Source organism: Phaethon aethereus (genome assembly GCF_964289735.1).
Source record: "Phaethon aethereus genome assembly, chromosome: 5".
Taxonomy (NCBI): Eukaryota; Metazoa; Chordata; class Aves; order Phaethontiformes; family Phaethontidae; genus Phaethon; species Phaethon aethereus.
In genome coordinates this window covers 4970529-4993014 of record NC_138579.1, presented here as the reverse complement: position 1 = coordinate 4993014, position 22486 = coordinate 4970529, and the positions used below count along the sequence as shown (strand labels likewise).

Sequence of the window (22486 nt, the reverse complement as noted above, 5' to 3'; positions counted from 1 at the left end):
GAGAAAAGATGGGAAAAAAATGCTGCTCTGCTCTTCCGGGCACCCGTGGGCTGTAAGCACGTCTCCGCTGCCGGCCCCGGCTCTGCCTGCGCTGGGCTTTGGGCTCCTTCCTCCGCAGGGGCGAAGCTGGGGTCCATCTGCCTTCGACTGCTCCCTTCGGGGGTGCCGACAGCTCCACGGCCGCCAGCGCAGCTCTAGGACCCTCTGCCTCAAATCGCACAGCGACGGGTGCTGTTGCTAGACCAGTTTAAGCATCCATCACCAGGCACCTTGCTGGGAGATGCGTGAGGTGGCCTCACCTTCAGAAGGCTGCAATCTCTGATCCCGTGCCGGGACCTGCGGACGTCGGGACCGCTCAGCCCTGCCGCTTCCACCGCCCCGCGCCAGCGACGCCGCGGCCCCAGGGTGCCCGTGCCAGGCATACGTTGCCGAGCTATTTGCAGATCCCAATTAAAAATAGCTCCCCGGAGCGCCCAGCGATGCTGCTGAGCCCCGGGGTGAGCTCACTCCCTAAAAGTGCTGTCGAAGCACCTGCCTCTGCCGCCGCTGAGCAGGATCGGGCCGCGTACAGGAACAAGTAATACAAGAACCTCGCGGCCTCAGGGTCGGAGGCACCGGCTCCAGGAATATTTTCCTCCCCGGGGGCTGCGTGGCATCGCGCGCCGCTCACGAGGGGGTTGACAGAGGCCGCGGCGAGCCCCGTGCTGCTGGCGTGGGCTGCCAGCCCGGGGCTCCCAGCAGCAGCGCGGCGGTGGCCGTGCGGCGCGTTCCGGCAGCGGGTCCCTGGCTGGCAGACAGCCCACCGTTCCCCTCCAGCCTCTCCTGCGCCGCCTCAGCCAACAGACTCGGGCAATTAATTATTCCTTGAACTTGAGGAGCTCTTCTGGTAAAGCCCTCTCCATCTTGATTAAAAACTTTCCTGTAATGGGAAATCCCTGCCTGCTGCCGCTGATAAATTGCTCCCCTGGCTCTTCCCCTCGCTGTTAGATACCAGCCATTCGTACCCGCACCGGGAGCCACAGGGACAAGGGCATCTCCTGGGAGGGTGCACCTGGGGGGCTACGCTGGCTCCCGGGGCCGGGGCTGCTTCCCCATCACCCTTTTGGGGTAGACGTAGAAAAGACCCTGGTACGAAGATAACCTGGGGTTATCCCGCGCCTGCCAGGGACGCTGCAGAGACCGAGACAGCCCAGCAGCTGCTAAAACAGTGGCCGCCGGCTCCTGACTTTGCTCCCAGCTGGACATGGGCTGCAGCCTCTGTGGGGCAGGAGAACGGGAGCCCAACTGCCCCCGGGCTGGACGGGGCTCAGGCGTGGCGTAATCCGGGAGCACAGGTTGGTGAAGCCTTTACTCACCGGTACCGATTCATCCGACGGCTCACGACAGCATGGAAATGTTTTTTTCTCTTGCTTTTCCTTTTTTAAGCCTCTCTCCAGTTCGCCCGTCGGTTGGACCTGCAGACTCTCCCCAGCCGCGCGCTGCCGCGGACTTTCCTTGGAGCCTTTTCAGCCCTTCCAGCTCCCATTTTCCATCCCAGGGCTTTTTGCTTTTTCCTTTCCCTTTTCATTCTCTGTTAGTGCAACAAGCCCGTGCTTTGAGACCCAGACGGCAGGCGCACGTGCGTGGAAAGGCAAACTGCTTATGGAAGGAAGCGGCATTTCGCTGGTGTTTAGGTCATGCGGTTCTTCGCCGCCTTGGGCGGGCTGATGCGCGGTGGCTGCAGGGAGCCGTTGCCCGTGGGCTGCCGATGCGGGTGCTCTCCTGAGCAGGGGAATTTGGGTGGGACTGAACGCCACGATGAATCTTTCCCTCCTGGGATGGCCCTGCCCATGATGCTCAGGAGCATCTTTAAATAGAAGGGGCTTGAGGACACGTTTTTGGGGTGCTTGGCCCCATCAGCATTTGGGGAGCTTGCCAGGAGCCTCTTCCAAGGAGAAGCAGCAGATGAGGCTTTCAAGCAACCTGAAGCAGCCCCATGTTTGCAGGCTCTGCTCGTCATGGGGGACGTTAGCCACTCCGATGCCTGCTGGAGGGGCTCCACAGCAGGGCCCAGGCCACCCAGGAGGTCTCTGGAGGACACCCATGCCCTTGTCCTGACACAGGCAAGTGAGGGGAGACGCTCTGCTCCACCCCACGCTTGCAACCCAGGAAGGGCTGCTGGGGGATGTGGAAGTTGGGAGCAGTGTTGGGTGCCCAAGGAGCTCCTGACCCAGCTCAGACATCAAAAGGAAGCACGTGAGAGGTGGAAGCAGGGGCAGGGCCCCCAGGAGAAGCATAGGGACACTGTGTGGGCATCCAAGGATGGGGCTTGGGAAGCTAAAGCTCACCTGGAGTTGTATCTGGTGAGAGATGTGGACATGCACAAGTCCATGGGGCCTGATGGGATGCACCCATGGGTGCTGCAGGAGCCCCTGCAAGGCCACTGTTAGTGATCTTGGAAAGGGCATGGTGACCAGGGACGTTTCTGAGGACTGGAAGAGCGCAGAAGTCACTCCTTCCCTCAGGAAGGACAAGAAAGAGGCGCTGGGGAGCTGCAGGACAGTCAGCTTCACCTCTGCACCTGCAAAGGTGGTGGAGCAACTAAGCCCGGGCACCATTTCCAGATGCCTGAAGGAGAAGGAGGTGATGGGGGAGCAGTCGACATGGCTCCGCAGGGGGAACGTGTGCCTCTCCAGCCTTCCGCAGCGCAGTGACTGGCCCAGCAGCGAGGGCAGTGCAGTGGGTGCTTCCTCTTGACTTCAGCGAGGCGTTTGGCACTGTCTCCCACAACACCCTCGTGGACAAGCTGATGAAGTACAGGCTGGACCAGTCGACATTGATGTGGGCTGAAAGGTGGCCGACCAGCCGGGCCCAGAGGGCTGGGTTCACTGGCACAAAGTCCAGCTGGAGACCGCTCACTAGTGGCCTACCCCAGGGGTCACTGGTGGGGACAACTACTCTTTAACCTCATCATTAAGGCCCTGGGCACCGGGACGCTGTCGGCAGGTCTGCAGCTGGTACGGACTGGGAGGAGTGGCTGATGCACCGGAGGGTCGTTGCTGCCCTTCGGAGGGGCCTGGACAGGCTGGAGAAATGGGCTGAGAGGAACCTCGTGAAGTTCAGCCATGGGCCAAGTCGTGCCGCTGGGGAGGGATGACCCCACGCACCGGTGCGCACCGGGGGCCCACCGGGCGGAGAGCAGCTTCGCAGAGACGGACCTGGGAGTCCTGGTGGACGCCAAGCCGCCCACGAGCCAGCAAGCCACCCTCACAGCGAAGGTGGCCACCGGCCCCCTGGGCTGCATTAAGACCATCCCCAGCAGGTTGTGGGGGGTGATCCTGCCCCTCTGCTCTGCTGGGACACACCTGGTGTGCTGGGCCCCCAGCACCGGAGGGACAGGGACACAGGAGTGCAGCGAGTGGCCACGCTGATGATTTAGAGCTTGGAGTGGTTGAGAAGATCCTGCAGGAGCTGGGCTTGCTCAGCCCGGAGATGTGGAGGGGGGTCCTACTGATGTGTCTGATGGCCGGGGGCGGGTAGAAAAGAGCTACAAGAGGCAACGGCCACAGGCTGAAATACAGGAAATTCCATTCAAATGTCAGAAAAAAGCCCTTTTAAACCGTAAGTGTGGTCTAACCCTGTACCAGGCTGCCTGGGGAGGTTGTGCAGTCACCACCCCCGGAGGCAACCGCGCCCCGAGCGTCCTGCCGCTGCCGCTGCGCCGGGCGCGGGGTGCGCCGGGGCGGCCCGGGGGTCCCTGCCGCCCTCAGCGACGGCTGCAGGCAGCACCAGCGCGCGCCGAGCCCAAAGCTGGCAAAATACGGGAAAAACCTGGGCCCGAAGTCAGGGTCCTGCCCTCGGCACCTCCCGCGGCCGAGCGCCCACGGCAGGCGGGAGCATCCCTCCCTGCCCACGCTGGCACAAGGCGGCTCTGAAACTTGCAGATTTTAAGCCCAGCCTTAAAGCCCAACCTAAATGTCTCCATGCGAACGCCAAGCCGGTCCCTCCGTGTGCCTCCGCAGCCTCAGCTGCAGCCTCCGAGCCGCTCCGGCCCCAATTCCTGCCGATTTCAAACGAAAAATCCCGAATCTCAGCAGCTCCCGGGGCGTGGGCATCCCGAAGGGACAGAGAAGCGGCTGCGTGGGGAATGCCGGGGATTCCTAAGCGCCGAAATCCTGCCACGGGCTTCAAGTAAAGAGAATATCCGCGTGTCCCCCGCAGAACTACGCGACTCCTCCTCCCCGCTCCGACCCCACGGGGCTGGGCATTTTATTTTATTCAGATTTTTTTTTTTTTTTAAAGTACGAGGCCGTCTGCCAAGAAGAGCGTAAATAAGGAGGCGCCACACCCCGGTGTTACAAAACCTTGTATTAATCATCTCCCTTCACTTTCAATATAACGTTGATATGAAATATAGCCACGGTTCCTAGTTACATGGGAGGAAATGAGTAATAAATACATTGGAGCGAGTTGAAATCACGAGGGTGTTTCACTGGGAACAACATTTGAAAACTGTACACTTGCAAAGACCGGCATCTCCAAACATTAGTATTTCTTTATATCGGGAAGCTTTTACATGTAACAAACATGCTATTTCCATATATGACAAAAAAAAATTAAAAAATATGCATTGCTCGGCAACATTAACTAGGCAAAAATAGTTCTTTGTGCACTAACTTTGTACAGAAAAACCAGGACTAAAGGCATGCATGTACAATAAAAGGCTGCCCGGGAATGGCATGCAACAGAAGAGAGTTCAAAGCTTTTTAAAGTAAGCTTACAATATGCATAAATACACAAGGGTTATATATATTAATAAGGGAGGAAGTATTCTGTTTAACATTATTAACATTCCTGTTTTTTGTGGTTTTTTTTTTCTTCCTATTCCTCCCAGAGGAATACACATTCACCTTTGAGTAAAGATAAAGGAATACAAAAAATAAAACTCACTTTGCAAACTCTGATGACTCGTATAAAATCAACTTTAGTGTTATTGTCGCTGTGTGCAAATTATAGACGTCTGCAGGACCCACTTCCCATCAGGCACATTCAGAAAGCCAAACCTGGGGCACGGCCGCACCCCGACATGGAGAAAGGTGACAACAGAAAGAAGTTTCCCTAAGTGCTGACCAAACTCGAGCCTCGCCCCGCGCCGCTCGCGGGCGTAAATCACAGTTTCGGACTTTCCTGCTGGATGCTGGCCGGCCCTGACACCCCCCCAAGATTTTTATTTTTCACTGCGCTGAGCAAGCAAAGGCAAAGCCCAGCTCAAGTCCAGTCGAGCTCAGGGCTTGTCCTTGGGGAGGGGGAAGACACCTCGAAAGAAAAGGGTTGGTTGGTGGTTTTTTTTTCGCTGGGTGTCGCAGCCGCGGGGAGCATCCGCCGGACCCAAGGACACTTGGGCGCTGAGCTGGGGACGGCTCAGGGGAACAGCACCAGGAGAGGGTCCCCGGCGGGTGCTGGGGGGCCAGGGCTGCCTCTGGGAGAGCAGGGAGGGGAGATGCCCACCCAGCGCCGAGGGCCCCCGCGGCGGCCGCATCTCCCTCGCCACGACGCGCGCATGGTGCAAAACAGTTGCACGTGGGGTGAACGGGTGAATACAAAAAAGAAAGGCACTGCCGCTTTATTACTAAAGATTTGACTTCACAGCCTCACTCATGCAACTGTTTGTTTTTTTTTTCATTTTTTCTTTTTTTCTTTTTATAAATATTTTTTATTTTCTTTTAGGATTTAAGCTTTTTTTTGTTTTGTTTTTGAAACTTCTCTCACTGGAGCTCTGCTGCCTGCACTCAGCACAGGCACCCCAGAGCCAGGCAGGACTTCCCGAACGCAACCAAAGCCACTTTTTTTTTTTTTTTTTACTTTAAAAAAACCCAAGAAACAGCAAACACAATTAAAGTTGTTATTAGCCTATACACTGTCAATGGAAAATAAGCTGCTTTTTTTTTTTTTAACAAAAGGAAAAAAACAATTGAATTATTTGGTGGTTGTTAATAACAGACATTATCATGGTTACCAGCCATAGCAAGTTAATAGGGAATATATCCAAAATAATATCTCTTAACAATCAGATAACCTCTGTTCCTATAATCTGCGAAGGAATAAATAGAATTTCAGCTCCGTAAATACCCTTGAGCCCTCCCTGAGGAAGGCTCCTGCTACGGCGGTTGTGTTCGCACCTCGGTTTCCTACAAGCCGGGGGTGCTCGGGGGGTGACCCAGGTCCCCAGCGCCTGCGGCTCGGCCCCCCCGGCCCCCGCTCCGCCTTCACCTCCGCACACCTCTTCCCAACCTCCCCGCTTTCGGGTCTTCCCTTCTCCGCTCCCCCCCTGCACCCCCCCATCTCATGCCTGCCGGGAAACAGGGCACCAAGGAACAGCAAACATAAAACCTTGCGTTTAGCACTTTTTTGGTTTGTTTTTTTTTTTTTAAAGAAAAACGAGTTGAAGATGCTGCATGGCAAATGGATTCACACATCTCCCATCGCTGCCGGCCCAGCCGATGCGCCGGTTCCCCCTCAGCCCCCAGCCCTGCTCCGGCCGGTCCCGGCACGCGCTGCCGCGCGCCGGCGCTCACGGCCGAGCCCGTTTTGGAAATATCGCTGCAAGCTCCGCGGCTGCCGCTGCCGCCGGTCACCTCCCTTCATTTTAAATTTATTCTTCTTCCTCCGCTGCGTCCATCGGAGGGCTCGGGGCAGCGAAGCTGCCGCTACAGCGAGCGTCGCCACGGGCGCCGATGGCTCTTCTGGCCCCGGTCTCGCTCTGAGCAGGGGCTCGAGCAGCGCCCTGTGGGGTTCACCTATTTCATGCCCTCGGACCAAATTTAACTCCCCGCTGTAAGACTCAAGGCAGCGGCGGTTGCGGGGGCAGCCGAGCCACTGCCATCCACGTCTCCTCCCCGGCACGTGTTTAACGTCAAGAGAACGGGGCCGCGGAGCTGCATTTTGGTGCCTTGTGGGGCTTGGTTTTTATTTGGCTAAATAAAACTTCACGCTTGCTCCCAAGCCGCCTTCATCCTTCTTCGGCTGCCCTGGGGCTGGAAAAGCCCCTCACCGCCGGGTTTTGGCTGCGGGCTGGGGGCGGATGTGTAAAGCCACGGATGCAGCACCTTCCCGGTACCCGCGCAGGCACAGCAAGAGACACACAAACTCACCCAGCGTCCCCCTCCCCTTTGCTGACTTCCCCCGGGACCCTCCGCCGGGCGAGATGCCCCCCCCATGTCCCCGCACCCCGACCCGCACCGGGGGCGCGGGGACAGGGGGCCGATCCCGCGCCTGGTGGGCGCCCGCCGACCCTCCGCCTCCACTGCCCAACGTTGTGCACGACGCTGCCTTGAAACCGTGGATGCTCTTGGCTAAACTGAAAGGAAATTTTGGGGTTATTTTTTTCTTTTTTTTTTTAAACCGCCGGGCCAGTCCGTGCCTGAACGCAGTGAAACTCAAGAGGTGGGACCACCAGCCCCGAAGCCCCCAGCGGGACAGGCAAATCCTCCCCAAAGGGTTTTTGGTCATACACACCCGCGTGATATTCGATATTCATTTGTTTCCTCGTCCAGAAACAGGGTTTGCCCACGGTGCTCCGATGAACCCTCCGTTGTCAGCACTCTCCTGCTGTGTCCCCCCGACCCTCCCCATGCTTTTTCATCATCGTCGTCGATTTTCTGACTTTTTTTTTCTTCCCCCCCCTAGCATGGATGTAATAAATGACAACACAAATTCCAAGTCTAATGATATGTTCACAAGGACAATCTACACATTCACAAAATTAAAACAGGAGAGAGAGAAAGAGGAGAGAAGAGAGGAGAGAGAGGAGAAAGGATGCAAGCTGTCGCTGAGGCTCCCTGCAAGCCCCGACCTCGCCGCTGGACCCGCAGCAGTTGTTCTCCCGGCCAGCGTCCCCGTCGCGACGCCTTCTAGATCGTGGAGGTTCGGTCGACACCATCTGCAAGCGGAAAGGAAGAGTCAGGAGCAGCCCAGCGAGCGGCCGCTCACGTTGCAGCGGCACCCCCCGAGCCGCGGGGATGGACCCCCAGAGCACCCCCAACCCACGGCCCCCGCGGCGAGGTGGTACCATGGGACCACCCCCACCCCCCCATCTCCCCAGGGGGGTGCAGAAGGGTTTTGGGGTGTCAGCACTCTGCCAGTGCCTCCATGCCACCATTTGCCCCACGCCCCACCCCGAGAGCCCCCCAGCCCCGCCCGAGTCGCTGTCCCAACATCGGGCCAGGCCTTCTGCTACATCCCCGTGGCACCCTTCCCAGGAGCTGAGGGGGATCCTGGGCAGCCCGGAGTCGCCGCAAGGGGAGTGTGAGCCTGGGACCCCCCTACGCTGGGCCAAGTTCATGACCCACTGCCCAGGAGCGGGTGGACGGGGACAGAGCCGGTCCTGGGGGCTGCCTTGCCCCCCAGCTAAGCAACACTTGCGCCGCAGAGGATGCAAAATTTTCCTCCTCCTGAGGATCATGGCAGGAAAAAAAACCCCAGGAGTCATTTCTGCCTCCCCAGAGCACCCGTCCCCAGCGTCCCGCGGCAGCAGGGACGCACCCAGCCACAGCCCTGAGCCCAGGAGCGAGGGGTCCACGACCCATCCCAGCCGCACATTCCTGCTGCCAGCAGCCCCTCTCTTTCACCCCCTGGGTGCCAGCAGCTCTTACAGGGCCAGAAATCAACACCCAACAGCATTTCCAACCCTCCGGCCCTCCGCCGGCCCTCCCCACCTCCCTGTCCCCCATCCCAAACCCCCATCCCCGGGATGGAGAGCGGCAGGCGGGGCGGCTCCCGGGGCAGCCCCCAAACAGAGCGCTCCCTGTTATATCACACTACCCCGGGCATCATCACAGCCGCCTCCCTCCTTAAGACTAAAAACAAACAGGTTTGTTACGCCTTTTTTTTTTTTTTTTTTCTCCCCCGAAGGTTTATTTTTTTAAGAGCTATTTATAGCACAACCGGTTTTGAGAGGCTCGGGGTATGCGACCTGGAAAAAATAACTCGGAGGAACAGTACCCTGCAGAGGAACAAGACAGCTAAGCCTCGCCTGGGCACACGCTGGAGAAACGCTTCGGGTGACAGAAGTGTCCTTGTTTTCCCGGCCGAGGATGCTGCCGTGGCGGTGCCAGGGCCCTGCTGCCTCTTACAGTCCTTGCTCTCGCGTCCCTCTCCCCGGGACGGGCTGTCGCGTCGCTGCGGGGAGCCCGGTGGCACTCATCCTCCCCGAGGGCTCCCGTCCTCAACCGCTGGACGCAGTCCGGGGATTGCCAGGGGCGAGACCCGAGCTGGTTATTCGGGAGGGGCTGGGCGATGCCGGCGGCCGTGCTCATCCCATCGCCGGGGGGTCATCCTCCGTGCTTGGGGGTCCGGTGCATTGGCGAGGGGCACCGGGTGCTTCTGGTGCCAGTGCTTTTCGCTGCACCGGGCTCTCCCATCACGCTGCTGCTGCTTTTTCCACCTTTCTTGCCTGTTTTGCCACCTGGTCCTCCTCCCTCCCCGTGCCCGTGAGCCACCCGCCCGGGCTGGCACCCGCAGCCACCCCAGGCGCCCGGCACAGCGCCCTGCAGCCGCGTCAGGATTTTAGCCCCGTGCCTTGGGGCTCCCGCACCCCCCGTCCAAACGAGGGACGCTGGTGGCAGAAGGGTAAAATACTCCAAAGCCTGTAAACCATTCGAGCACGCCAGTGGCACAGGCTTTATCAAGAACTAATAACAGACTAGCAAGCTAATACTAATTATTATTAGCAAGCTAACTATTGGCTAATAAGCATGGGCTCCTCCAGTGCTGGGTGCGAGCCCTGCGTTCAGTTTTACCCCCTGCCCCGTCTACCTCGCCGAGAGAAGCCAATGTGTCCGTCCGACCCCCCACGGGAGCATCCCTGGGATCATCCCTGCATCCGGCCCTGCCGCCGTCCCATCCCCTCACAGCCACAGCCTGTCCCAGCTTTTGGGGGGCGCGGGGCAGGTGACGGGGGGCTCGGCGGAGGCGGTGTGGATGTGCTGGAAGAGCCCGAGGAGGAGGGAGTGCTCACCGCTGAGTGCGTGCTCCGTCATGCTCAGGCACAGGGACTCCAGCCTGTTGTTGATGTCAGGTTCAGTCACTGGCACCTGGAATTCTGCAGGGAGAGAGGGACAGGAGACCTTGGTCAGGGGACCTGGCAGGGACCCAGCCTGCCTGCCCCGCACCCCCTGCCCGCCCTGCTGCTGCCGAAACCACCCGGCAGATGCCCCAGAAGGGTCTGACCGCACGGCTGGACTCTGGCAGCGTTTCGCTTCCCGCTGCCATCATCTCCGGCAAGAGACATTTGCAAAAATAGCCATAGAATCATAAACCAGTTTGAGTTGGAAGGGACCTTTAAAGGTCATCTGGTTGTCGCCCCCCTCTTTCTTATCGATAAGGGCTAAATCTGGGGGGACTCAATGGCGCTGCGGCAGAAGGTGGGTGGAAATGAGGAGTTCAGGCACTGGTGAGAGATGCTGGGGGGAAGTCGAGGTGAGCGGGACCCCACTCCAGGAGGAGGCAGCCCCGGGCTCTCCCCTCGCTGAGGCCCCGCAAAAATCCTCCATACGTGCAAAACCTTCAAGCAGGCCTGGGGAGCAGCGGGGCCGGCAGCTGCCTGCACAGGCAGCACGCAGGCAGGGCTAGTGCTCGGACGTGGGATGGCAGCACAGACCAGCAGAGCCGCCGTCTGGCTTTTCTGTGGCCGGCTCGGCCACCCACGGCCTCGCTGCCATGTCCCCAGAGGGGCTGAGAACAAAAAAAGGCGGGGGGAGATGAAGTTTGGTGTGCTGCAATGGCCCAGCCTGATCCACACAGCGCCAAAATGCCCTCCCCTTTGCAGCAAAAAGCTTTGCAAATGCAGCTTTTGCTACCGATGGCAGGCATCTCCTGCTTGCCACCAGCTTGCCACCAGCTTGCAGGAACATGGGATGAGGTCCAGGGGGGCTGAGGTGCCCACAGCCCAGTGGAAAGTGTTTCAGGAGCCCAGCCCCACATTATTGCTTATTTTCCTCGCGACTCGGTCCACATCTCCGGCTCTCTAATCCTCCTACGCCCTCGTTCACCGCAGGCTAACACGCAAAGAGAAACCTATTTATTCTCCTTCAGCGCCTGCAGAAATGTGCCCTTGTCCTGGTGTTTAATCAATACCTGAGAACAGACACTGCTTTTGCTGTACAGGGCATTTGCCACCTAAATTATGCAATTAAAACACCACAGGTGTGTGATGCGAGGGGAGCTGCCAAGCTGAAACCATGGCAGAAGCTTAGGCATGAGGTTTAGTTTACTGGGGGGCTGTAACTCCCCATCCTGCAGTATAAATTGTTATGGTAAGTGTGTCAGTAAGAAAAGGCACACTTAAAAGCTAGTGAAGGGATACAGAGAGAAAAAGGCACGATGTCCTCATGGGAAGGATGGTCCAGGGTCAGAGTCCAGGTTCAGCAGGGACCCCCCTGCATCAGAGGATGCTCCTACATACGGGAGCATTTTGGCAGTGCTGGGGAAGGAAACACCGACACAGAAACACTTCCCTTCACGTGCATTGTGAAAAGAATTTCCCCCGAGTGCACGAAGGCAAGTCCCTCCGCACTCCATCCCCATCTCCACGCATGAGCAAGAAAGGTGACGGATGAGCTACCACCTTCCCCACCTGACACGAAGCCCCTCAGAAGCAAGCTAGGTAAGGCACCAGCCCACTTATATATAGGGCCAAGATGTTACACATAGGGTCAAAATCCCTCCAGTGATGTCTCTGGTTCAATCAACCCAGTAATCCAACTAGTCAAAGATACCCGGCTCGGACTGCGAGAGGCCGCAAGCGCGCGGGAGCGCGCTGCGCTGGCACGGGGGACGCGCCTGCGGCGAGGCTCACCGGCGCGGCTCCTTTCACGCAGCCTCCCCTCGTCTCACCGGGCTGTGGATAAGCGAAAAAGCAAATGGCTGCTTCCTACCTGGCTGCTGAAACATCAGCATGGTCTGCGGGGAGGTGTGGACCGGCAGCGAGCGCGTCCGTTGCACTGAGCTGTGGCTCCGACTGGGCATGCTGTTGCTGCCCCCGGGGTTGGCAAACCAGAGGTTCTGCGGGAAGCAAACGAAAAAGGGGTGTGGGATGTGAAACGGAGGCCCCCGTGCCATGTATTTATAACCCCCTTGGGCTCATCTCTCCCCGCTCCGCCTCCCGGTCTGCCCCGCTCCTGCCAGTCCCTTTTCTGCACCCAGCTGCACGGAGGAGAACAAATCGCTCCCACTTGCTTGGCTTGAACTAAAGAGGGGAAAAAAAGGGGAACCGGACAAGTTGGAGGAGAAAAGGCAAAGGAAGCTTATAGGGAAGGGATGGAAAAGCTGGAGACACCGTGAATGCCGACCAACCTGTCTGCCTTGCTTGAGGATGGCGGGGCTGGCGGCGGGGCTGCGCTGGGGGGTGCCCAGCAGCCCACTGGGGCCCAGCAGCCCCAGCCGGGCGGTGGGGAGGTTGCGGGAGGGGATCTGGAACTGGCGGGGGTTTCGCCGGCCCAGTCCTGCCCCTGCAGATCCGGCTGTCGGTAAGGAGTTTGACTGGCCAAAGCCTCGGCTGCGGAGAGAGAAAGCGCCGAGGGTGAGAAATCGGCCCCCACAAGGGGACGGTGCTGCGGGCGCGAGCGGCAGGTTCGGTGCGCTCAGACCAACGGCCAAACGTCCCGCGTGCCCCCGCGTTGCTGCGAAGCGCCGGACCGATGCTCACCACCCCACACCCGGCCCACGGCCACGCGGTCACTGTGAGCTCTGCTCCCGCCCCGACCCTCTGTCCTGCACGTGCAGCGGGACCGAGGAGGTTTGGGCACACAACAGCAGCACCCTTTCTTCTTCCCGCCTGCCAGCCACCCTCCCTCCCTTCCGCAGTTCTCACATTCACTTTTTTTTCCTTAAATTTATTTTACTCCTGCAAAATGGGCCTGTTCTTGAACGCAAGCTAAAATAACGCAGGTAAAATCCCCGGGCACTGGAGCTAGCGGCGCCTTGTTTCTTGGGTTTTGACTTAAACTCCTGACGCCTTGGAGCTGTACAAAAGGGATCTCTATGTGTGGATTCTCTAGTGCCTGACAAAGGTTCAGCTTATGCTGTTGGGTTTTCTTTACTGGGAACACTTGAAGGGTTAGACCATCTCCCCTTCCAGAAGGTTCATTTTTATGAACACGGTCCTCTCTCAGACTTCTCAAGTTCTGGAAAACTTGGTTAAAATGACCTAAAAAGTCCAAGATTTCCTCGGGAGGGGCTGAGCACAAGGCACGTTCCCGCAGAGGTGGGACTGACTCTGCACCCACTCCCATCTCTGCACTGCAAACCTTCATCCTGCTCCTGTGGTCAAAACCACCTGGAGCCAAGACCACGCAGCCCAAATGTCCTGAGACTCCGACCTCAGGACACAAAACCGTCTCTCCTCCTTCTCGGGGAGGGTCAGACCTGCCACCATCCCTCATCCCTCCCCATGTGGGTTTTTCCACTTAAAACCAGAGGAATGACACAAAAATAATCAGGTAATCCTTGGAAACACAGGCAGCGCGGGTCTCCTCGCCGCACAGCGTCTCTGCCCGATTAGCAGGACTGCAGTGCCGTTAGCAGGGGTAAGCACAGCCAAGGATCGGAGCACTCTGCAAACCCACAGCTGCGGTTGCTTTTACACCCCCCCGTCCCCCCTGCCCCTCTCCAGCACTTAATCGCCCTTGCAGATGCTTCAGCTCACCTTCCTCCCAGCCCTCATCTCTCCCGCTTGTGCGGGCGGCTGCAAACGTGCTTCAGACGACATGAGCACGCTGGGATCCCAAACCTGATAAATTTACCAGGCAGGAGTATGAAGGGGTTTCTTTAAACCTGATCCAAAAACCACTCTTGCCATTAAATCCTCATGAGAAAATCAGGACCAGCCACGTGCTGCTTCCTCGCCCACAGCTTCCCAGGAGCAGAAGGAGCAGAAGGAGCAGAAGAAACGCAAAATGCAAACCACCCAAAAGCAGCGAGGACACTGGAGAGCATCCCGGGCAGCCCCGGGAAAGGGACTGGGATCATTTCAAGTTGGCAGCTCTACCTTGTGCTTGGGGTCAGCCTGGATGTGCAGCTAAACTGCTGTGCTGGTGATGGCCCAGACCAAATAGGTCCATCAAAAACCTTTGCCCTTGTCTGTTCTGCTTCTGATTCTGCCGTGAGCATTGAAACGGCTGGGTTTTGCCATTCCAAAATATCTCCTTTAATTCCACGGGGGAACACTCTGGTTCTGTGCTTGTTCCTTCTGAACTCATATCCTGGCTGTCCCAGTGCTCCCAGTTATCTCCAAAACACTTTCTTTTTCAGAAAAAAAAACTTGCACAAGACCGCAATAAAATAAGACTTAGCAGAATGAAACAAAAGGCTGATGTTGTTAAAACTAATGTAAAAATATCTCTTCTTGCCATAACCCCAGTGCTTTCTAGGATCACCCGAAATCCAGCATCACCTTGGAAGTGAGCAAGCACAGCCCTCCCCAGCTTTCTCACCACAGCCCCCCAGCTCTGCACCCTCTGCAGCCTTCAAGCCTTTTTCTGCCAGTTGATGGCTTTTTGGTGGAACTCCAGCACTGATGTAATTCGCAAAGGGCAGCAGCAGGGGCAGAGCTGGCCGCCCAGTGCCGGGGATATGCTGCACAGCTGGGAAGCGCCGTTCGGAGCCAAGGAGACACGGTGGGAATCGGTGGGGTAGACGCCGACCACACACGCAAGCAAACTTACTGCTGCTTTCCCTTCCCAGCCAGCGCCTGGGGTTTTTATTGCCGAAGCTTTTCCAAACCTCCTCCCTCCCGAAATGCTGCTCTGAACCCGGCAGCATCCGTCCCTCCCTGTTGGGAGACATGGGTCCCACTCACGATGCTCTTGTCAGCCCCTCCGGCTGCTGCATCCCTCCCTCCGAGAAGCCGGCATACCTCCTCTGCTGCCGATAGCCTGACAGCTCCAGGAGGGATTTCCGAGGGAAAGACCGAAAGAGTTTCTGCACCTGCTGTTTCCATGACAGCAGCCGCTTCTTCTGGATCTCTGTAAACGCCTGCCCCCCAAAAAAGAGAGAAAAATAGGAAACACATGAATATTTTTCTGGACAAAGCGAGCAGGGATGTGTACGTGGGCGTGTGTGTAAAGCAAAGCAGCTGGAGCAGGTGCTGGAGTGAGTTGAGCCCCATCGGCAAGTCCAGAGGGAAACCCTGGTGTCTCTCGAAGATTTACTCACGTCAGGTGGAGAAAATGCTCCGGCAGCGTCCCCTGTGCCCCAGAGCGAGGGCCCAGCTCAGCCCCAAGGCTGCCAACCCCCCTGGGCAGAGCAGGGCTTCCCCAAAGGTCCCCCACTGCCCCTCCGAGCCCCCAGACCCACTGCTCGTGCTGCAGCACAGGCGCCCGGCTCCCTGCTTTTGCTGCCAGGGTATAAGCACAGCTCCCCGCGGGCTTTGGTGGCTGGTCCTTGCCGGGTGGTGACGCTTGTCACCTGGACGTGGCTCTAGAGAATGCCACCAGAGTTGGAAAATGCTAGGATTTGGAAAGCAGAGCTGCTCCGTGGCATCCCGCATCCTATCCTCCTCCTCGGGGTTGGGCAGAGCTCGGCTCTATTCCTGGCACCGACAGCCTCCACGGGAGGTCACTTGGGGTGAGTCCCGTCACCCACCTGGGCTCCCTGCGAAGGTCACCCACACAGGGGACAGACCTCCTCCCAAAACACCCCAGAGCTCCCGGCAGGCGGTGTGGGTTACAGGGACACCCACATGCCCGCCACCACTAACTTTAGACACCTGACGTCTCCGCGCCGCCAGCAGAGAGGAACGAAGGTCTCCAGAGGACAATCTGGAGGTTAATTAGCGCCTGACTTGATTGCTCCGAACGGCCCTCCGCAGGAGATGCTCCCTCCCGGCACTGATTACGCCGGAGCCGAGGCAGACGGCAGTCCTGGGACACTGGGACGGCAGCTGGTGGGGTGACACTGCGTCACCACATCCATCCCGGGTGCTTGTGGAAAATGAGCCCCTCTGCAGCTCCGTGTCTTCCTGGCTCTGCTCTCCAGCCCTGGCAATCTGCTCCCACCAGCTTGTCCTTCTCTTGCTGCCTCTGCTCCCCCAGCGATGCCCTGCTCGGTTGTCCAGAAAGTCCAGGCACCACTGCCAGGCTCCCATGACCTCCAAGAAGGGAACAAGTGGGAGCACAACAGGGTCTCCCCTCCAGCCCCTCCGGCTGTTTTCCACTGCCTGTGTCTGTGTGAAGCACCCAGAAGACCATACCCACGGCTCTAAAACCCATTTCGCAGCAAACCCGAACAGCGGCTGCCACCGCCCCATTGCACGGGGCCAAACGCCGTCTGACACCGCGGGCACTTGCCATGAAAATGCCCTGAAACCCCCACCGTGATCAACAGAGGTGTCCAGGAGCACAGTTCAAAAAATACGATGACATGCTTGCGTTTGGCCCGGTATCCAACTATTTCACCCCGATTCAAGACGCCCTGTGCTTGGCCCTGCAGAGATGCATGGATCAAACCTTGGCGCAGGTGCGGCTCAGGCACCGGCTTCAGCTGCAAGGCAAGGGGCTGCGAGCCGCCCCTCTCCTCTTCCACACGCCACGCAGCGCATTTTGGGGTTTGCAGCCACCAGCCCTCTCTAGAGGAGATTCTCCTGTGCTTTGACAGTGCGTTTTTTGATCAACAAATAACTGAGAAACGTTTAAAGCCTGCAGCTCCTACAACGGGGGGTGCAATCTCCCCCCAGCCGCTGCCATATGGGCAGGCGATGAGAAGCAGCTTGCTCTTCCAGGTGCAGCCTGCACGGGTATGAAATGCTGCTGGACGCTGGGGATACCAGCCATCCCTCCCCGCCAGCGGGCAGGAGCGTGCCGGAGCCCTGCGGCACAGCCTCGGCCATCCCAAGCCATCAGCCAGCAAAGGCAGATCCACTGGGAGCAGAAACAGATGCCCCCATTGCAAAATCCCAAGACCACGTGCTGCGAAACAGGAGGCGGCAACGCCAAGGGACCGCCGGGTCTGTCTGAGGGAAACCGCCTGCACGCTCTTCCCGGGATTTTTTCTTTCATCCAGCTGCTGATCGGACTGTCACGAGCCGGATGAATTTCCCAGATCCAGGTCTTGGCAATTAAATGAGCGTTGGGGGGGGAGCAACATTTCCATGTACCACGTTGGAGCTACCGCCCGCTCCAGCCCTGTTCTGTCAGAATTACTATTAATACCCCCCAAAAATATTTGTGTTAGAAACCAAAAGGTTTACATAAACAGACACTTTGGAAACAGTTTCTAAGTGATGAGAACAACAGTTTTAGCTGATCCGTCACGACTCACCTCATGGATTAGACATTTGTCTATGAGCTGTAAATAGGAACTTATATTCTCTTCGTCGGGTCGGGAAACTAAAAGTTGTGTGCATACTGGAAAAAAAAAAGAGAAGAGAAGAGAAATGGGCATGGGGACACCGAGCTGGGGCCCAGGAGGGTCCAATGAACGCCCTGGATGACCCATTTCCCTTGTCACACGGGTGAGTCTTCTCATCAGCAAGAAAAAAGGTCCTTCCTCAATTCCTGCCATGCTGTCCTATATTTAGGGCCAGATTTTGTTCTCTGTTACATTGGTATAAATCCAGAGAACACCACTGGAGCCACCAAAATTAGACATGAGCAAATCAGGGGCACAGGATTATTCCCTTTTCCTAGGCAAGAGCCGGCACTGGGAGAGCTCTTGCTCCTACAGCCAAAATTTGCCCCTGTTGCAAACAGATTTCCACTGACCCCATGGATTTTAATCTCTTTTGGAATGAATGCCATAAAAGCAAGTGGAAATGAGTTCACAGAAAAATGTGTCTTTCCTGTTGTAACCCCCCAGTAGGGATGCCTTGCGGTCCAGGACACCTTGTCCTGGCCAGGCTTGTGTCATGCGTACAGTGTGTGTGTCATACGCACAGCTTCGTGCGTGACGGAGGCATTCGCCACAGGCTGAATTCATCAGCATGTTTAAAATGGGGCCATAAACCCATGTTTGCCTGTGCCTGCAGTCAGTTAGCTGGTGTGAGAAATTCTGCACCAAATTTTTATATAGAAAACATCTCATCTATTTTTTTGCAAAAAAGTTCTGAAATTGGGACAGGACTGCTATTTCTCTGTGGCATCCCAATGAGTTTCCTTCTGTTCCTGGTCTCCTGTGTGAGCCTGCAGACGAGATTCCCCTCCCCTCTTCCCCAGGGAGATCTCGCTCCACGCAGCCAGCACCGACACCTCAAATCCCACCGAGGGGAGGTAGGACATGTCTAAACTCATACAAATTTGCTCAAAGAGCCCTGTATGTGGCACAGGAGGTCGATCTCTACCTTGCTTCGCTCCTGTGCACCTCCCAGTGTGTTAATCCTGATGTAAAACCCTGTGCCCCACCCAACGGCACCTGAATATTTTGGATGTCCTCCATCTAAATTGGGACTTAAAAAGGGGCTTGGACTCGGCTGATTTGCACACGTAGCTCACGCTAAGCCCACACACTAGTCCTATCCCCTCACAAGAAGAGCAAGTCCGAGGGATGCTGCTGGAAACACCTCTGGAAGCGGTGGGATGCTCCCAGGGCTCTGAATGGGAAGAGACGGGATGCTATCCGCGCCTGACCTGGGGCAGGCAGCCTGTCCCATCGCTGCCCCTTCCAAAAATCGCTGCCCACCTCCCCACCCACGCTCTTACCTCTTACCACAGCACGACAGGGCCTCAAAAACTCATCACCCCTAAGACTGTGGCTTGCAGGGGCACGGGGAGAGGCTGCTGCCAGCACCGCCACCGCAGGCGCCCTGCCCCGCAGCCAGGACGCCGACAAGTGACAACCGCTCACCTTTCCCCATCACTCTGGTGAACTGTCCGGGCAGGTCGCCTTCGGGCAAAGGGGCCCCCCCCGACTCGCCCTCGCAGCCCGGCAAATGGTGCTGCTGCATCCCCCCCGCGGCAGAGTCCTTGCAGTCAGAGCCTTGGGCGTCTGAGCCGATCATGGAGGAGGGGTGATGCGAGTCCACGTCCCGGCTGCGCTCCTCCGTGCTCGAGTTTTGGGAAGAGTAGGCTTTGATGGGGGTGAGGATCATTTGGTGTAGTTCCTGCAGTGGGACGCGCAAGTTGCCACCTTCCAGGATGTCCTGTGGTTTCAAGTGGAGAGAATAGCGTTTATCTCTGCAGGGAAGACAGGATGTTGGCTACAAACCAGACCCCTTCCGCTACCCCCCAGAAAATCCCCAGCAAAGCCAACGGCCTTGGTCCTGCTCCAGGACACTGCTGCAGTCCATAGTCAACAGCCATGTTTCATGCACCGAGTGCTTTGCTTAGACCAGGGGATTGTGGAGCTGCTGCAGAGACTGTGCCTGATTACCCATGGATGTGTTCAGACCTGAATCCCCAGGGATAAACGTGCCCTGTCAACCACTGGGACCCAAAACCAGCAACAGTCCAGTTTCAGTGTTCCCAAACTTCCACCAGGAAGACGCAAACCTCATGTGAACAGCTCACCCCATGAGATTTCAGTGCCCAGACCAGTGAGTATCTCACTCCTTCCCCAGCAATCCCACAGTTGTGACATTTCAGCCCTATTTAATTTCAATTATGTTTTTTAACATGGGCGTGTATCCAGTTTCCGGCCCTGCTTTCAAGCTGGGCTCTCCATAACTGCTCTTCCCCGAAGAGCTTGCAATAGCATCCTTATGCCCTGGGACCATCGCAGAGCCCAGGACCACGCTGGGACGCAGGAACCCATCCTGCAGCAGCGGAGCGGGGATGTTCCCATCCCTACTGGGATGCCCTGGGCGAGCGGATGCAGAGGGGAAAGGGAGGGTCTCAAGGGGAGCAGGGTGGGTTGCGGTCGGACACAGAAGGGGAGACCACAAGGCTGCAGGTGAATTTATATCCCTATAGCAAAAATATTCGGCTTGGAGATCCGAGGGGAGGCCCACCTGGGAGGGAAAGGATTTGGGTACACCCAGCCTTGCTCTCAGTTATGAGTATGGATCATCCCTTTCTACAGGGGATCCTGTAGAATCCTCCCCCCACATTGAAAAGCTGATGGGAAATAATTGCATTTTGTTTTTAACGTAGCGGGGACCAGAACAGCTCATCGCAGGCTCCTGCAGGGTCTGCCTGGTTGGACATCGCTTGGACAGAGGGGTGAGTCCCGGCTGCGCCTTGGGAGAGGCACAAAGTGGGCGCGCAGCCTGCGCACAAGCCGGATGGAGCCCTGAAATGGTTGTTCACCCTAATCCCTGCTGCACCCCCAGCTCGCACTTGGACATCTTAGCTCCACTTCTCTTGAAGACCTGGCGTCAGTCTGCTGGGAACCATTTTTTTTTGGAAAAAATCCTGCTCTAACCAGTGGAGAGGGGTGGAGCAGCTCTTTCCATGAAAGCAGCAATCTTTAGCAGCGAGACACTGCCCAAAAAATCAAGTCCCACACATGCTCTTGTTTAGCAAAAAAAAAAAATTGGATGAGAAGCCTGGGAAACCAGAGACGTCTCCTCCCAAGTAAAGCAGCTCACAGGCAGCTCTGAGCCCCAGCAAAGTGGGACACAGTCAGAGCCCCACAACCCAAACCCACCCCATGAGGGCTCAAAAGCAGTCCCTGCCACTTATCTCCCCTATTTTATAGCATGCCTGGCTGGTTGTGTCAGCTGAACCGGGCTTACCCTCCTGCACCACGACAGTCAATCAATACCATATTTCCAAACCCAGGCGGAGAAGCCAGGGAAAAGGCTGTGCAATCGCCTGGAAAACACATTGCTGAAGCAAGCTCAATCCAGCAGGCTGTCTCTTGGATTTAATAGTTATTATTAATATACGGAGGTAAATACAGCTTTATTAGCGCCTGCCATACTCCGAGTACAATCCCATATTATAAATAAATAGTGAAGCAGTGAGCTAACAAAAACACCAATAAATAGCAACACACCACATAAGTATTTAAAAGCCCCTAGCGGGAGGCTCTGCAAGTTGCTGTGTGAAGACAGTGCAATTTAATATAATGTAATATTGCGATAATAAATAGCGAGAGGTTGGGTGAGCTGCTCCCAGCCGGTCTGCGGTGCTGGTCCTTCTCCGACAGCCGTTTCTGCAGAATTTAAGCTTTTGTGGAAGGGACAAAGAAGTTTCTATTTGTTCTTCTTAGAAGTTCAAGCTGTTGTTCAGGCACTGATGTGGGAGTCTGGCTTTTTATCTGGGGACAGATTGCCTGTATGATGCTCCAGAAAAGCGCAGCGGCCCTTGACCTGACAGACACCGGGAAATCCCATCTCGTTTTGGGGGTAGAGAGGTAAGGGCAGGGTTCAAGGGTCCCCATGCTGACCCCATACATGGAGGGGTCTCTTGAGAGGGACAGTAGCATCGAGAAGGGAGAGATAATCAAGTGGCTGAGGGATAACCAGGGGTTAAAGGCTCTACACAGCTGGTTCTCCAGCAGCAGAGAGAACCGTGACGGCTGGTGCAGCTAGAGCTGGTCCTGCACCACGGCTCAGCAGATGAGCAACTACCTTCCCATCAGTGTCGCTGGGATGGTGCCCTCCATCACTGGAAGCTCAAGTGTTTCTGAGCACCCTGGAGCCGGCCAGGGCTCGTACCAGTGCTGCAGGGTATACCCATCCCAGCTGCGTGAGGGCCGGAGATGGATTGGGACCCACTCTCCAAAATACAGCCCCGAATAAAATCTGCATCTGGTACAGAAGTGTTTGAGACATCATTCCAATGCGGTCAAGCCAACAACAGATTTCCCTGCAAAAGATCCCAACGACCTGTGTAACCGAAGAGTGCTTCACCCCAAAACTAATCCCTGTCTTCTTGAAAAAAAAGGAAATACAAAGGTCGTTGTGATTACTTACCCTTTCTAAAGACTTGAGCAGGTTTTGTCTTTCTTTTAGCTTTTGGATACTGATGACTATTTTGTGTCTTGCGCCTTTGGTAACGTTCTGCAAACAACCAGCACAAAACCTGGAGTTAACATTTTCACACAACAGCCCAGTCAGCCCAAATCCTTCCTCCCCTAAACGAAAAGGGCTGCTATAAATTAATCAAATTTCTGAGCGCAGGGATTGGGCGGGGGCATAGAAAATCACTTAGAGACTTGCTGAAGATAGAGATTTCCAGCTAGTCTGTCCCTCCCCAGGACATCTCACACAGTGCCAGCACAGGTGCTGACCAGCCCCCTTCATCCTGAGGATACTGCAGAGGTACATGTGAAAGCGGAGGCATTTTCAAAGGTTAACAAGGCACCAAGACCCCACTGACTTTACAGGAGTTGGATACTGCAGACTGTGCCCCTGAAACTCCTGAACTTAATCCCAGCTGGAAAAAAAACCCAAGCACAGCTCGCTGTGATGGGACTTTCATGCTGGGACTCCAGTTAAGAAATCTGGGACAAGGCCTTTTTCAGGTACAATGTGTTTTTTTTCGCCCAAGACCCAATTTTCCTTCCTCTGCTTGCTTTCCAACCACCTGCGGGCAAAACACGTTCCGCGTGAAGATGCAAAAAGGCGTTGGAG

At 56.6% G+C, this 22486-nt stretch overlaps 1 protein-coding gene across 2 annotated transcripts in view; it reads right to left on the bottom strand.

Moving 5' to 3' along the window:
- Positions 1 to 7889: 7889 nt before the first annotated feature.
- SAMD4A (sterile alpha motif domain containing 4A) overlaps positions 7890 to 22486 on the bottom strand; it is a gene marked incomplete at its 3' end in the record, with an annotated part of 103812 nt that continues 89215 nt past the window's right edge. For both annotated transcript variants that reach the window (XM_082000505.1, XM_082000506.1), the window contains 8 exons: positions 21827 to 21913; positions 18814 to 19108; positions 17293 to 17378; positions 14891 to 15009; positions 12331 to 12532; positions 11913 to 12039; positions 9995 to 10078; positions 7890 to 7918 (listed from right to left, as the gene is read on the bottom strand). In XM_082000505.1, coding sequence (XP_081856631.1) covers positions 7890 to 7918; positions 9995 to 10078; positions 11913 to 12039; positions 12331 to 12532; positions 14891 to 15009; positions 17293 to 17378; positions 18814 to 19108; positions 21827 to 21913 — 1029 coding nt within the window. The remainder of the gene's footprint in view (positions 7919 to 9994; positions 10079 to 11912; positions 12040 to 12330; positions 12533 to 14890; positions 15010 to 17292; positions 17379 to 18813; positions 19109 to 21826; positions 21914 to 22486) is intronic.